This window comes from Copadichromis virginalis, linkage group LG11, assembly GCF_057382275.1.
Source record: "Copadichromis virginalis isolate Kocher_CV1m ecotype Utaka linkage group LG11, C_Virginalis_male_GT1.1, whole genome shotgun sequence".
NCBI classification, from domain to species: domain Eukaryota; kingdom Metazoa; phylum Chordata; class Actinopteri; order Cichliformes; family Cichlidae; genus Copadichromis; species Copadichromis virginalis.
Window position 1 is genome coordinate 30,129,779 of NC_140628.1, and position 15,406 is coordinate 30,145,184.

General features: G+C 40.4%; 1 protein-coding gene across 1 annotated transcript in view; it reads right to left on the reverse strand.

Moving 5' to 3' along the window:
• Positions 1–15,406, reverse strand: part of LOC146699010 (mannosyl-oligosaccharide 1,2-alpha-mannosidase IA) — a 198,793-nt gene that overhangs the window by 90,644 nt on the left and 92,743 nt on the right. The window contains exon 3 of the mRNA XM_085471929.1: positions 361–476. Within this exon, the coding sequence (XP_085328055.1) occupies positions 361–476 (116 nt within the window). The remainder of the gene's footprint in view (positions 1–360; positions 477–15,406) is intronic.

Consider the following 15,406-nt stretch of genomic DNA (forward strand, 5'->3'; position numbering starts at 1 on the left):
TTTATTTATCACATTTTCTGCCCCACAAAGACCTTTCAGAGAGGCAGAGAATTTCATCAGTCGGTAACACGGCGTGGCTGGTGGCCACACAGGAAGCTTTTGATTTCTGCTGGAATGTCCTGAGCTTTGGAAAACTGTCAGACTCAGTGGACACAATGTCGCTGTTAAAGCACAAAAGCACAGCTTGAAATCAATCGAGCATGCACGGTCACAGCTGAAAACTTCATTATGCTTATGTAGTAAGAGTGTGGTTAAGCTTGATGGAGGGGAGGATGTTGCCCCCAAGTTGCCCGAAAGTAAAATGCGAAAAAAAAAGAAAAAAAGAAAGAAAGAAACTTGACACTAAAATGAGTTTCTCACCGAATTTAGATCCAGGCTGGTCTTCACCCATTCCTTGGCATCATTATACTCATCCATCAAACCCATAATGTACAGAGTGTCTAGTGAGTCAACGACGGATGCTCCTCTCAGGCCACCTGCAAAAATCAGAGAAAACACAGTTATGCACGGAGACAAGTTCTGCTTGTTTTTAGGTTCTTTTTTAGCAGGATATGAGGTGAAAAGGTAAAAATCTCAACATGCAGTACCTGTCAACTATTCACACAACAACAAATCAGTCCAACAATTCGCAACATCCAACCAAATAAAGCTATTTCTGACTTTTCCACTGTGACTGCAAGTCTTTCTCAGACCACCCCGAGGTTTCTTTGTGTGGACAAGGTTTTTTCCCAGTGTATTCTTTATACAGCTGGTCGATCCTCTCCACGGTGAAGCAAAATACATTTTTATTGGTTAAATTTCTAAAATTAGTATACGTATGGGTGGAAAACAAGTCACTACTGCTACCTCTTATCTTATTATATGCATATACATGAGCTATCGGCGTGTTGCATGGAGTATTGTTTTAACACTGATGCTATTTTTACAGTAACTAATCCCTAAAGCGGTAATCTGTCCACTAAGACAGTATGCATTTCAACTAATTTTTTAAAAGGGTGGTTTAAAGAAGATTTGAAAAGAAAAAAAGTAGAAAGTAGAATAAATAACCGACAAATCATTACTTTATTTCCTGCTACATAAGTCAAAGTCTTCTAAGATGGATAACTACTGAGATTTAACTCTAAACCTTTAATGTGGTGGTTAGCAACAGCAACTTGACAGCGCGTGTGATAAAAACTAAAACATAAAAGTCTCCCTCGCGCCGAGCTTCAGTAATTACTGCAGTGATGTTGAATGATAATACAAAAACAGCTTTGTGTGGCCCACATGAAAAGCATCTTCTCTCCGAGATTAAAGCATCTTCTCTCCGAGATTAAAGCATCTTCTCTCCGAGATTAAAGCATCCGCTACAAAGCACCAGTCACTGTAACATGAAAGTAAAGTCATTTAGGAACCAACCACCAGAGGGGAATAAAAGAACCTGTATACTGATTATTGCAAACATTCAGCAGCTGCTGCTGGATTTCCCGGAGTTTGTGCGCTTCCTGCATCGACTCTGCGTAAATGTCACAGTGTAAAATCTGCTTGTCTGCAGTGACTGTGGATGCACGAGTGTTTGTCTTTGTGAATCTCAAGCTATTTATTTCCTTTCATAAACTAAACGAGAAATGCTAACGGATGTTTATTCCATCCTTATGAGAGATTGCATGGTCCATTTTCATTCTCATATGACCAAATATTATGCAAATGGACCTGAAGCCCACAAAGACAGCGCGGCACAAAGGAAGAATACACATTACCCTTAATGAATTACTGTGTAAGAGTTTAAAGGCAAATTGGGGTTTGGAAGTTTAATAAGAAGAAAGTGGGACTAAACCGGCAGAGAATTAAACTTCTTGCGGGCTGAAAATGTAGATGAGGTGAAAAAATGCAATAGTGTGGAAACTGAACTGGTTAAGTAGGAGAGGTGACGAAAAAGCTTGCTGTTCATCTCTGAGAACTTAGCCTAGAGTAGATGGTTGGATTGATCTGATGCAACCATTCAGCAACCAGGTACATCAAAGACTTCAATTTTTATGAAGAATTATTTTCAAAGCTTGCCAAATATGTAAATCACAACCATGCCTTTAGGTGACAACACAGAACTGAAAAACTGAACTTTTTCAGATCCTGTTCTCAACAGACGCTGTGATTTTGTTAATGTTTTGTGTTAAACTGCTAGAACGACCTCAATACTTTTCTACTCACAACAGATAAAATTAGTTTGTGTAAGTGAAAATGTTTCATAGCTATAAACTCCACTTGGACATTTAATCGACCTTAATGCTCTGCAGTTTTAGCCCAGTAATGTTATTACTACTGATTCTGTCACTCTGTTCACATAATCATCCGTTAAACAAAGTAACAAAAAAATGTTTCTCCATATCTACAGCATATTCTATAGCTCTATATCTTAGCATATTCTATATTAGCTTATTTTATCTGGAAGGAAAGTTGCAATTAGGGCTGCCACGATTTGTCGACTAGTCACGATTACGTCGACTATCAAAATCGTCGACGACTGATTTAATAGTCGACGTGTCGTTTGAAGCTTTGTAAGATCGCAAAAGACGCAGGAATAATAGCAGGATTTAAGAGTGTAATAACGGACTGAAACAGAAGATGGCAGCACTGCATGTACAACGATGCCAGCTGCCGTTAAACCCCGAAGAAGAAGAAGCAGCTGTGTCCCAGAATTCATAGCGCGGCCCAGCTTAGTTTCCAACAATGGCGGTAGCTAGTTAGTTTTAATATTACTCTTATTATTCTTTCTGGGTCACAAAATAAACGTTTAACATATTTTCAGGCGAGAATGTAGCTGTGTAAACCTCAAATATCTGCTCAGTTTATCAGGACACCACATATTTTCAAAAGCGCTCCGACGTTTTCGGAGACGTCTGTTACTCACTAGCTCGATAGCTAGCCGGGGGCTAGGTCACTAGCGCCGTGAGAACACCGGACTCCCGGCAAATTGTTTTCAAACCCACCGCCGTCTTTCGCGACTCAGGTTAAATATATATGAGTCACTTAGATAAATTAAAAATGTTATTGTTTGGCTTTTTTTTAGTATTTTATTTGTTCCTGAGTAAATCGGTTTGGCTGAGATTAAAGTTATAGTTTTTACACAACTGAATAAACGTCAAGCAGACAGCTGATTATCAGAAGTGTGCTGGAGAATATACTCCGGTGTCCTGTTATATTTTAGATAGCAAGGAGTTTATTAAACTTCACCGAAACAATCTGCAAATTTCATTAAAATTGAATAAACTATCATCTTGTCTTTATTTTTAGTTAGCACCTTAAAAGCTTAAAGCTGTAAGCTAATGATAGTTATATAAGAGCAGATGCTGCTGGTGCAATAAGCTGTAGTTTTACGTCCAGTGGATGATGATCTGATTAGTCGACTAATCGCATAAATAATCGGTGACTAGTCGACTATCAAAATAATCGTTTGTGGCAGCCCTAGTTGCAATAACAATAAATCCCCCATCCATTCATGTCCATGTCAGCATCCTTTCCCCAGCCACCTCCTATAGCAGTGGCCAGTGGGGCACTCCCAAGACAGCTGACAGATGCAATGTCCCAAGGGTGTCCTGGGTCTGTCCCAGTAGGACACAACTACAACACCTGACCTAGAAGTGTTCAGGAGGTCTCCTAGTCAGATGCCCAGACCACACAAAACTGTCTCCTTTTGATGTAGAGGAATAATGGTTCACCTCTCCTTCCTGAATGACTGAGCTCCTCAACATCCTAAGGATGAGCCCAGCCAACCCTCAGATTAAGCTCATTTCCACTACTGTCATTGGTTCAGTCACTGCCCAGAGCTCTCAACCATAGGTGAGGGTTGGGAAACTGAGAGCCTTGCTTTCTACTCTCAGGTCTGTCATTACTACAACAGTGTCACATTCATGCAGACGTTTGATCAATCTGACTGTCAAACTCCTGCTTCTCTCACTCATGACTTGGGGAGACTTGGGGCTCATCATGCAAGCTGGAGGTCATCATTTGATGAAGCCAACAGAACCACATCGTCCACAAAAAGCAAAGATAACATCCTGTGGACATCCTGTGGCCATTGACTGTGCCTTGAAATCCCTCAGAAATTAAATTATGATTGGAAGTCCAACACCCTACTGGGAATGAGTCTGACTTATTGCCAGCAATAAAAACTTTTTCGTTTTTCAGGAATCAAACAGGCCACAATACCAGGCCAGATACCTCATACTTCTAAGTACTCCCCCCAGGACACTTAAAGGATGCAGTCAAATGCATTTTCCAAGAGCGCAAAACATTCAATTCAATTTATTTATGAGCAGGCTCAAAAACCCGCCAAAGCAACTGTTGACAAAAGTGCTGAACAACTAAAAGAAAATATGTATATTCAAGGATATGCAAGAACCCTCGAATATTCCTTCCACCGCCCAAGAATGTCCTCAGTTGCAGTTAATACTGCTCCATCATGTGGGTAGGAGGCATTTTGCCTCTCCCGAGTCAACAGGAGCAAAAAAGAATAAACAAGTCGAGACATTTAAATCTCTCTCCATCAACTGGTTTGTTTAAAATCTTGTTTCAATCATCAACTCAGCTATTTATATCTTGAGCAGTTTCAGTTCTGACAGCATTTACCCTGCTCAACATTATTAGCATGAGAGCAAAACTCTCCGCTTCACCGTTTGCCTTTCACCTCGTCTCCATGCCTGTATGAATTAGCCAATGAGGTTAGCACAGATGAGTGACTTGGCTTGACTGAATGATGGAAGTCACACTCTTTGGCCATAAATCTAAAAGCATTTAATGTAAAAAATGTAGAGAAACATGATGTGGAGCTTTCTGTCTGGTAAATCAATTTTAAAGCCACATTCTTGTAATAGTACTCCCTTTGTTCCAGCACTGAAGTCCTGATGAGGTCGCAGTGTCATGGCTGTAGCTATAATACCATCTCACTTTTTAAACACCCTCTGCTGTGTTTTTCGTCTTGTTGTCGTATATTTTATATTGTCATCGACGGGGTAGTGCTAGCTTCAAGCAAGACTCACACTGCTTATATATGACCTACTATCGACCATTTACTGTCCGTGGTGTATAAGAGCGTGCAGAAACCGAGCGTGTTTTCAGATGCAACTCAAGCCTTCATTCTGTGTGAAGGGGAAGTACTGTTTTTAGTTTGTTTTCTAGCAGCCTTATCTCTATTCTGTGACAAATAGTAATGATGACAACTGAGAGGAGGGGTGTAATCAGATATCCAATGCCCTCTGGTTATCCAAACCCAGAAGCAGCTCTCTGTGGCTGCAGGCAAAACAGAGTGTGGAAAATTCCTATCGAAAACAGCACCAAAGCTAAGATGATTGATTGACTCTGAGGAGCAGATGGAGCAGATCAATCCATCATGGTGTACTCCTCCTACTTCCATGGTATAAGACCCTATTTATTTCTGTGGCCTTTTTTGCTACAAATGGAAGAAACCCTGAGGGGTCCTCTGAAGATGGGGGTAATTGGTGTGCCCTATTGTATTTATAAAGACTGATCAACATTCACACGCACTGACATTCATCACAACACGATCTCGTTTGCATTCTCATGCATCCTGTTGCCCTCTTTAATGTATTTTACATATTTAATGCGAAGTTGAAAACAAACTGTACACACAGCACAAGCATTATTTAGAAACCAAAGCTGTCTCAGTTAATGCCTTGGAAAATAAAGAACAAACAATATAAGCATAAATACCCAACCGTTAGGAGTCAGCCTGAAATACTACTTGACATTAAATGGCCACGATTCGACTGATTTATGTTTGGGGTTGGACACTGTTTCTTAATGAATGACTTTAAAAACTGACTGTCAAATTGTTCATACATTTTCTCAAGAACTGATTAAGAAGTCATTAGTTCAGCAAAGGCTTGAATGTTTTATTTATTTATTTTAAATAATAAATTCTAAAACACAATATAACTTTTGAGATCAAATAAAAATATTTCATATGATTACTCAAAGTGTGCTTGGATACGCCAGCGTACTCGTGTCCTGCAAGCATCACTACCGGAAAGTAAGATGCGAGTGCCAGAGTGTGTGTGTGCGTAGGTACAAAGAGTACATGGAAATCCATTAGTAAGACATTGGCCGGTGGGTTTTCATTTATCATAGCTGTCACAAGCCAGTCAGTGTCGGTCGGCGGGGTTACATTAGACGGCCCCGGTCCACATGATCAATCACTCAGCACGCTCATGTTGCGAGAATTAGTTCATTCTCTCTTCTTCTTCTTTTCTATAAATGCATGCACGCACCACAATATGAATCAGGATAAGACACTTCTTTATTGAATCCCTCGGGGGATAGCTCAGAGGCAACATTTCCGCTCTAATTTCATTTAACCAGCACATACTGCATGCCAAATGTATGGTAATACTCCTGAAATGAAATCCAATGATCATTGTAAATTCCATCGACTAAGTACATTAAAAGTGCAATACTGTTAACCAGATAAGAATAATCAGATCTCAGAGATGGATCGTTTTAATACACCTATGAGAAAGACAAATCAGAGTTTATTTGTTTCTCATTGTTGCTGGAAAGTCACAGCACAAAGCTGAAAAAATAAAATATTACAAATGTGCTCAAAACTCGGACCGCAATAAACCGGGGGCCTGTCCAGGATCTATTGTACTTTTTGCCCTGTCAGTATAGGCTCGAGCTTCCCCTGTGACACTGAAATAGACGAGCGGTTCACAAACTGGATGGATGGATATTTAAACTGCCGGGTGGATCTAATTGATGCAAGAGCTGGGATTTACAATAATTGCACTGCCCCGTTACCAGTGGTTGCCAGTAACCAATTATCAATTGCAAGGCTAATAAGCATCTTGTTTGCACTAATGCTACCTGACACCAGTAAGACAGTAAGTGCATCAGTGTGTCTGTGTGATTTTAAAGGCATTTAGCTGGTTGCTATTCGAAGCACATGGTCTGCATCACAGATAAAGCACACAGGCAATGGTTCTGTAGGCGAGTGGGCTTTTGATGAAGAGCACCAACAGAGCAACAGTGGGGAAAGAAGTAAGTGGTTTTAGAGGGAGTAGGATTAAGTAGGGTTACAGAGCAGAACATGAAAAAGCTTGGGAGAAACACAGAGTGTGAAATGTCATGCCCATCAATCAAGATTGACTTTTCTGGAGGGCTGCAATACCAATCGTGTGCATTAGCCTCTTTGAGGAGAAGATGTCAGATAAGTCATTGAATATCAATAATGAAAGGACGGTGGATCATCTGGATATATACGCTTGTCCCTGAAGGTGCATATCACCGTTCATTAAAACGCATCTTTTTATGTCAGCCTGGTTTTAACTGCAATAACTACACAGCATAGACGTTATAGCACAGACAACATCAGAGTGATGAAGTTTGCATAGCAAGGAGGTTGAGCTCGGGGGGGGGGGGGGGGGGGGGGGGGTCCTGGTTAGCCTATATACGCCTTCAACGCCAAGCCAAGATAGGAAATTAATCAAAGTGATAAACGAATCGGATATTTTGAAGGTTTATTTTAATTTTAAAATATGATTATGGCATAATACGTTGGTAGACGTCCCATCAAACCTCAACATTATTTGAGGTTTGATGGCAGCCATTTAAAGATAAGCCAATAGTAAAAACTGTGCCACAATCAGTGGGGACAGTCTTCTGTAGCAGCTAATAGAAGCTACTTACTCCCAGATCCTATCCCACTTGCTACAAGATGATAGTCAGGAAACCTAATCCTCCTGATTAACATTTTAAACACATGCTACCAGTCACTTCACAGAACTAGGCTGCATACACAGGGCTTGTTAAACATGTTCAATTGAATCCTTATTTTCAATTAAGACTGCACAATTTGTTCACTTTACACTGGACTAATTTGTGCCTGCATAGTTCACGTCTACTAATCTCTAAAAAGACCGAGTCTAAAGCAATACAAACAAGAGTTACCTTATTTTTCAGTTTTGGTGCAACAAGCTACCAATTGTCTGGTGTTTGTTTCTCTTTCCTTCAACAAAGAATATGACACATGTTTAAAAAGAACGTGAAAGAGCAGGCGGCAGCTGCAGAGACAGAGCTGTTTGCAGAGGACTTGTTACTGAGCTGCACTGCTTAAATCATAAGGCTAAGGAAAGCTGACCCTGCACCAAGAAATATGCAGAGTGTGTTGCATATTTCCAAACAACTACGCTGGGATAAGAAGAAAGGAGATGGAAGGGTCAGAAATCAGCTCAGTTCTTATTGAAGTGACAAAAACAATAGACAAGAGACTAGACAACTGATCTGCTGTTAAGAATTCATCCTTTATGTAGATACTGGAAAAACACATAAAAACAGCTTTTACTTGATTCAGCTGAAGACCCAAAACTGCCGAATTATACCTTTAAGAATTAAATTACCAAATCACCGTACGTCGCCATCTTTTTATCTGTATTTTGTTCTGCTTTTCATTTTGCTTTTATTACATGATCTTCTTCAGCAGAAGAAATTTCACAAACCTGTAGATATCTATAATCATAAAACTAAAAAATAATTTTATTCACAGATTTATTTTATGCACTCGTCAATTAAGAAAAGACTATAGGAGATGTTTTTCAATAAAGTTAGCAGTCTTTGTCTAGAAATGGAAGTCGTTCTTTTCTCAGAGTACAGTGTGCGAATATATCCGCATGTCTGCTTTGTCTTGACTAGCAGTACCATGCATATAAATCTTCTGCTTCTCTGCTTTTGTATTGCATGCGCGCACATACAAACATGACATTATTCTACTCATTACGCAAATAGTAAGTACCTAGAATGGACCACATGGAAAAAAGAAATGCTGACATCTGATTGTAATTGCACCCCACATATGCTCATCTCTGCCCCCTTCAGCATCTCCATTTTCACCATTATGGTAATCACGTAGTCGAACTGCAAAAGGCTTGCGTCTAATGGTTCTTTGTGCCTTCCAGAACAACAACCATTTCTTGGCAAGACAGAGGAAGGGAAAGAGAATTGGCAGATCAAGGGACTTTAGAGCCGGAGTCAAAAGAAATTTGTTCCATTAGGAGGACTGAGGAGAGGGAGATGACTGAACCTGAGGCTTCAGCTAGAACTGCAAATAGCAGATATCCTTTATGTCAGAGCGCATAATTGTTTAGTCCCCACGTGCTGGACAAGAAAGCTGGTGAATACTTGTCAGGGGGGTGGATGCGTGATTGACTCCCAATGCATTTTAACATATTCTGAGACACCGAGCTTTAAGGAGGACTACTTTAGTGTTAGGCAAGCCTCAATATTTGTAAATGACAGACTGCATGTAGATGGATGCAGCCACAATTATCATGACACCACCCACGCCTTGAGGTCTCAAGCTGAGCATTTTAAGCATCACTACCTTTGTGTATTTTTTGAATACTGGACATTATGAGTGATGGCTGGATCAGACAGGCTTTATCCTGCTTTATCATCAGTTTTACTCTAGTTGAGATCATGATTTAAAAATTAAGATCACAGGGTATTAAAATAGACAATAAAGCTATCAGCAAAGTCTAAGAAAGTTGGTTCTGTTCATTTTGATGTTGTGTTTTCAGTGGAAGAGTTCCAGGACATTTCTTCAGTCTTGGCTGATTGCAGATGTCCCCAACATTATAAACAGTATATTTGCATAATGATTGAAAGTAGCAGCACTGACTAACAATGGGGCATGTAATCAGCTTTGGGATCATTGATATGCAAATTGTCATTGATCAATGGCGATGAGATGAAAGGTTTCTCCCAATGAAAACGCAACGTTCAGAACAAAATCAACTTTCTGGGATTTCCTTGCCTGGATGATTGAGCAAGCATTGTGACTGTCAGGAAAGTGTTTACTGAGGACATAGATCAATTGAAAAGACTTGTGATTTTCTTACAGACTTACAGTACAATTAGAACCAGATGAGTTGCCACCTTCTGGCCATTCAAAAGTATTCAGATTTCCCCAGTGGAGACATTTGGAAAGAAAGAAAAAAAAAAAACTTGTGCCACCAGGGCAGCACGGTGGCACGGTGGTTAGCACTGTTGCCGCACAGCAAGAAGGTCCTGAGTTCAATTCCACCATCAGGCCGGGGTCTTTCTGTGTGGAGTTTGCATGTTCTCCCCGTGTTTGCGTGGGTTCTCTCCGGGTACTCCGGCTTCCTCCCACCGTCCAAAGACATGCAGCTTGTGGGGATAGGTTCATTGGATAAGCCAAATTGCCACTAGGTGTGAATGTGAGTGTGAATGGTTGTCTGTCCCTATGTGTTAGCCCTGCGACAGACTGGCGACCTGTCCAGGGTGTACCCTGCCTCTCGCCCTATGACGGCTGGGATGGGCTCCAGCGCCCCCCGCGACCCTGAAAAGGATAAGCGGAAGCGAATGGATGGATGGATATATCGAGATGTGTTATGCTGTGTTAGAGAATTGTGATCCGCTGTGGCAGATCACAGTGCTGGGGCAGGAAGAATTACCAATACACTATCAAAGTGTCAAAGACTAAGAAGCTAATCACCATACCTTAGCAGAGATTAATCCAATCGGAAACAAATACAAAATTCAAAGTGTCCAGACATGATTAAAGAGGCTCTAGACTTCAAGCAGTACACACATCAATCTAATTGCAGCAATCTAATTTGCCACTCTGGGAAAGCGTGGCGTGTCAGTGGAGCAGCCCTGTCTGATATGACAGGCTCTCAGATAAGATTACACACCGCACACAGTGTTATCGAACCCCTCGCCTCCTCCCTGTCCTAAAAGCCTGTCTTGCATTGATCTAGAGACACGGCTGAACAGTAGGAGAGTGAGGAGAGGGGGGGGATTAAACATCTGATGCTCGGTCAAACCACAAAACCTGATTTGGGATGACAGCTAAAGCTAGAGGCTCTGATTAGGCAGTTGATAAAGCACTAACAATTCATCCAGTTGTGAGGTCATTCAACTGGTATCTAAAGAATGAATAAATAAATGCTCGATAGAAATCCGCCCTGCAAACACAGACTTCCTCTCATTATTAAAACAAAGGCACTGCTCTCCATCACGTACACCAGACGTTTACTCATCTGAACTGTGCTTTCTAGCTCACTAGTTGCACACAGAAAAAATGTGCAGCCCAGGCCATTTAGGAGAGCTGTAATAACCTGTTGACAAAAAGCACCTGTCAGCAGGAGAAATTAAACCAGCCATCTTCAGCGAGCAGCTGCTCTGCTTCATTTGTTCAGTACCTCAGCCATTTAAAGGTAAAGGAGGATCCTGGAACTAAAATGCTACAGACAGGTAAGAATTTAAAGAGAAGAAAAAGAAAGAAAACAAAGTGTCTCATTACAGTGTTGGGCCATCATTACCCGCCAGGGCAGTTTTAGTTTTTTTCAACAGATATTCCATCATTTTGTGTTTGGACAATGCTGGTGGATGCACTTTCTAACACATCAGTTCCAGATCTACTGTATATTTAAAGGCCACAGATGTGCCCTCATGCCCTAGGCACTGTAATCCTGGAGGAGATCAGTCCCATCAGCGTACAAATCAGAGTTAAATAGTGATCACTGATTGGCAGTAATTCTTTAATCTATGGGGACAAGTAATAGCAAAATATCCATGCCAGGACAGTTACATTCAATTTAATTTATACAGCATCAAATCACAACAACAGTCACCTCAAGATGCTTCAGCTACCAGGTTAACTGCAGCTGTAATTCAGGCTTCTCCTTTAATTTGTCACCCATCTGTATTTGTCCAAAAGATATACATATAGTGAAAGCTGATTTTTAAAAACAAACATTTAGAGTTGTTGTTTTTCTTGACTAGTCTAGAGCACTCAGTGACTATTGGCAGCATAACGGGCAGCAAAATAAAAAGTTTACATTCAGTCAAAGTGGGAGATTATTTGGGGAGAAAAGTTTTCAATTATAGAAAACTATTTCAGGTTTCTGACAAATCTATAGAGAACCAGTTTAGAAGCTGCTGGTGAAAGATACTACAGCTTGCTCACCTGCAATTTCACACTCAATTACTAAGGGAATGCAAACTTTCTAACAATATTTCCTGGAGGAATGTGAGTTGAAACACTTGTCCACAATACTCAATATCAATTTCTCTTTCACTGCTTTACCAATTCCTGAGTTCATTTCGGTTTTACCGTGTTTTGTTCCCAGGATGCCAGAGACTGTTAGGTCTATTCAACCCCAACCACCAAGCCACCGACAACAACCATGAAATGTCTCCCACACTGTCAGGCTGATTCTGAAAGTTTTTCCAATCTTTGCTGCAGGAATGAATGATTTTTTACAATTGCAGTTATGCATTGTGGCACAAGCTTCCTCCTTCCCTTCACTCAACACAGACAGAGTCCCACCTGCCAGCGATTGGATTGATAACTGTCAATAAAATGGGAGGAAAGTGTCTTCTGTGCAGGCAGGATGAAATATGTGCATATGTGCATGAGCTTTAGACACTACAAGCTGCAGCAGCTGAGGCACTGATTTGCTCGCAGCTAGACCTAATGTCAAAGTAAGTCTTTTCATGCAAAGACCCAAAACAGCAACACTAGATAGGGCTGCTCGATTATGGCAAAAATGATAATCATGATTATTTTCACTGAAATTGAGATCTCGATTATTTGACGATATTTATTTAACCCTTTAAGACCTAGTATAGAACCAAGTCGGCCAGAGCTTATATTATTTTTTTACATGTTGTAGTGCCATTTATGGGAGCATTTCAAGTTGCTATACAACTGTTATAGCCCATATTTTAATAATATGTATGCATTAAGTCCATAGTAAGTACATTAATTGCAAAAAAGTGCAATAAACTACAAAAAAAATTTGAAAATCGTTTTTGTTTGTTTTTTTACATATATTTCTACTTGGAGAAATTTAAGAGGTTTATCCCTCAAAACTTTAAATACAAAAAAGTTGCAAAAAATAGTTTACAACAACAGGAAACTTATTTTGAGTGTCTTCATAGTTTTATTTTGGAGATATACCAATTTTTATATACTGCAGGAAAAACAAAAACAAAAACAATCCTATGATGCAAATTTGCAAAGAAAACAGCATGTGCATCAAAATAAACTATTTCCAGCAGTGCAATTCGAGTTCTAAGCATCCCAGAAACTATTCAGAAAAGTCAAACATGACCAGTATAGGCTTTTAAGGCCTACAAGTAAAAAACTACATTTCCGCGAAAATGACGTCACTTCCGGTTTCGGGCAGGAAATGGCGGACATGCGACAGTTCGCGCTGACGTCTGTTTCACTGTGGGAAGTGTTACGAACAGCTGATCGGGTCGGCAAAGCGTGTTTCTGGAGTATTATGTTTTTGTTCCTGCAAGCGCTTTTTATGCAATTTTTGCAAAGCTTTATGTGGAAGGAAACTGTGACCGAGGACAAGCTGATGGCATAAGATGCAAGTACAACTCCTCCGGTTTCATATGCAAAACAAATTATTGCGCTAGCTTACACGGTTCAGGTTCTACAGGGATTTAAAAATAGTTACACAAAACGGAGCGTGCTGCTCTGACCGGCTTTAAAGGGTTAACAATGACTTTAAAAAATAATATAAAATAGTGTGCAACACCACTGAAGTTTTTTTTTTTTTGCCTCTCTTTTCAACCAACGGCAGTCACTCTCCTCTCCAAATAACTTCTGCTTAGCTTTCCGAGCTTCCCTCGGGTCCTCTTAATCAGCGGTCTCCAACCTTTTTTGCGCCACGGACCGGTTTATGCCCGACAGTATTTTCACGGACCGGCCTTTAAGGTGTCGCGGATAAATGAGGGAGGGGCTAATAATCGGCTCAGTCATTTTTAATGATCGTTGAAAGCCCAGATCGTAATCGTGATTAAAATTCGATTAATTGAGCAGCCCTAACACTAGATAAACACAGAAACAGTATATCCTTAAACTTAAACATAACTGTGTTTCCACAGAAAACAAAAGGCAATATTTGAGGAGTTCCTGGAGAGTGATAAGACAACCTGAAGGAAAAACTAAATGCTCCTTTGTACCAAGAAGAAAAGAAAAAAAAAGGACTGTCACTGAGAACCTGAAAATCTGATGATTTAAAAGAGACAATGGTTGACACTATGGTCGGAGAACACACAAGCTGCGATGAAGAAATGCTTAAAAGAGGTGCTGTATATTAATAGACTCCAAAATAAGTGAATGAACTAAAATCTGCTCCCTAATACGCTTAAAAGCTTGGCATGAAAGACTTGTGATTAAAACTGCCAAACACTGATTACTACCCAGCAGCAACATGTCTCAAGTTGCAGACATGTCATCAGTGACTCCGGATCTACGTCATCAAAGAGTGAGATTACATAAAGACAGAGTTGGGTTTTTTTTTGTTTTTTTAAAGGATCCTGATGGTAAACACCGAGAAATAACAACAAAGGTTTTAGCGTTTTATCTGGATCCACGAAATTTTACCCTCACTGTATTCATGCAACTGAATTGTTACAGTAGCACAGAGTACAATCCATTATAATCCCCCTGCTTCGTCATACATTTTGCAAACACTTTTTCATCATCTTGGCTATAATCCCTCTGCAAAGGCTTGATGATGTGCTCATGCCCATTGAGGGGGACTCATTCTAATCCGAGTTGGGAAAAGCAGAAATTTAGTGGCGATGATAATAAAAGATGGCTTCCCTTTCATCTTGATAGCTTGAGTTCTGCTTTATAATGCTGTAGAGCAGCTTTCTTTGTCAAGGCAATTCCCCCAAAACAAACATACTGTGAATTTAATGGCACAGAAAAGTCCCACAGCAGATTATCAGAAATGACACAATTAAAGGTCATGATGTTGTATTTTTAATGTGTTGTTCTTCTGCACTTTTTGGTTTTAATTTCTTCTTGCTTTGTGTTTTGTGATAGCCAGCTATCCTTACGTACCCCCTGATGACATCAACACACCCATGCTTTTATAACCCTGTCACTTTCCCTTGGACTGAGGGAGGCACTGAGCCCACGTTGGGCGTGCTGTGATCTCTGTGCAGTTGCCACCGTTTCACTGCCAAGTGATGCGAAGCGAGCCAGGATCGTCATTACATGCAGTGGGACAAAACCTGCTCTGACAGCAGGCTTGCCCCAAAAGTGCATTATCAGAAGCTTGCTGTCTAGTATCTTATGAGCCTGCACCTTAAATGCTCCAGCATTAACCTGCAGTTGGGGGCAAAATATTTCCATCATCCTTCTGATCTCATGGTTTCACTGGATTCATGGAGCGAACAGCTCTTATAACCTTACAATCTTCACTAGTGTTCGAAGACATTTTTTTCCAGCAGTAAAACAAATGTAACAATCATCCACAACTAAATCATCCACAACTTTGGCATTCTGGTTCATTGACCAGTTTCTCCATGTTTCCCACAGTGTGGTTCAAGCCATAAAAGTTGACCCTCAAGTTGTTAGTTT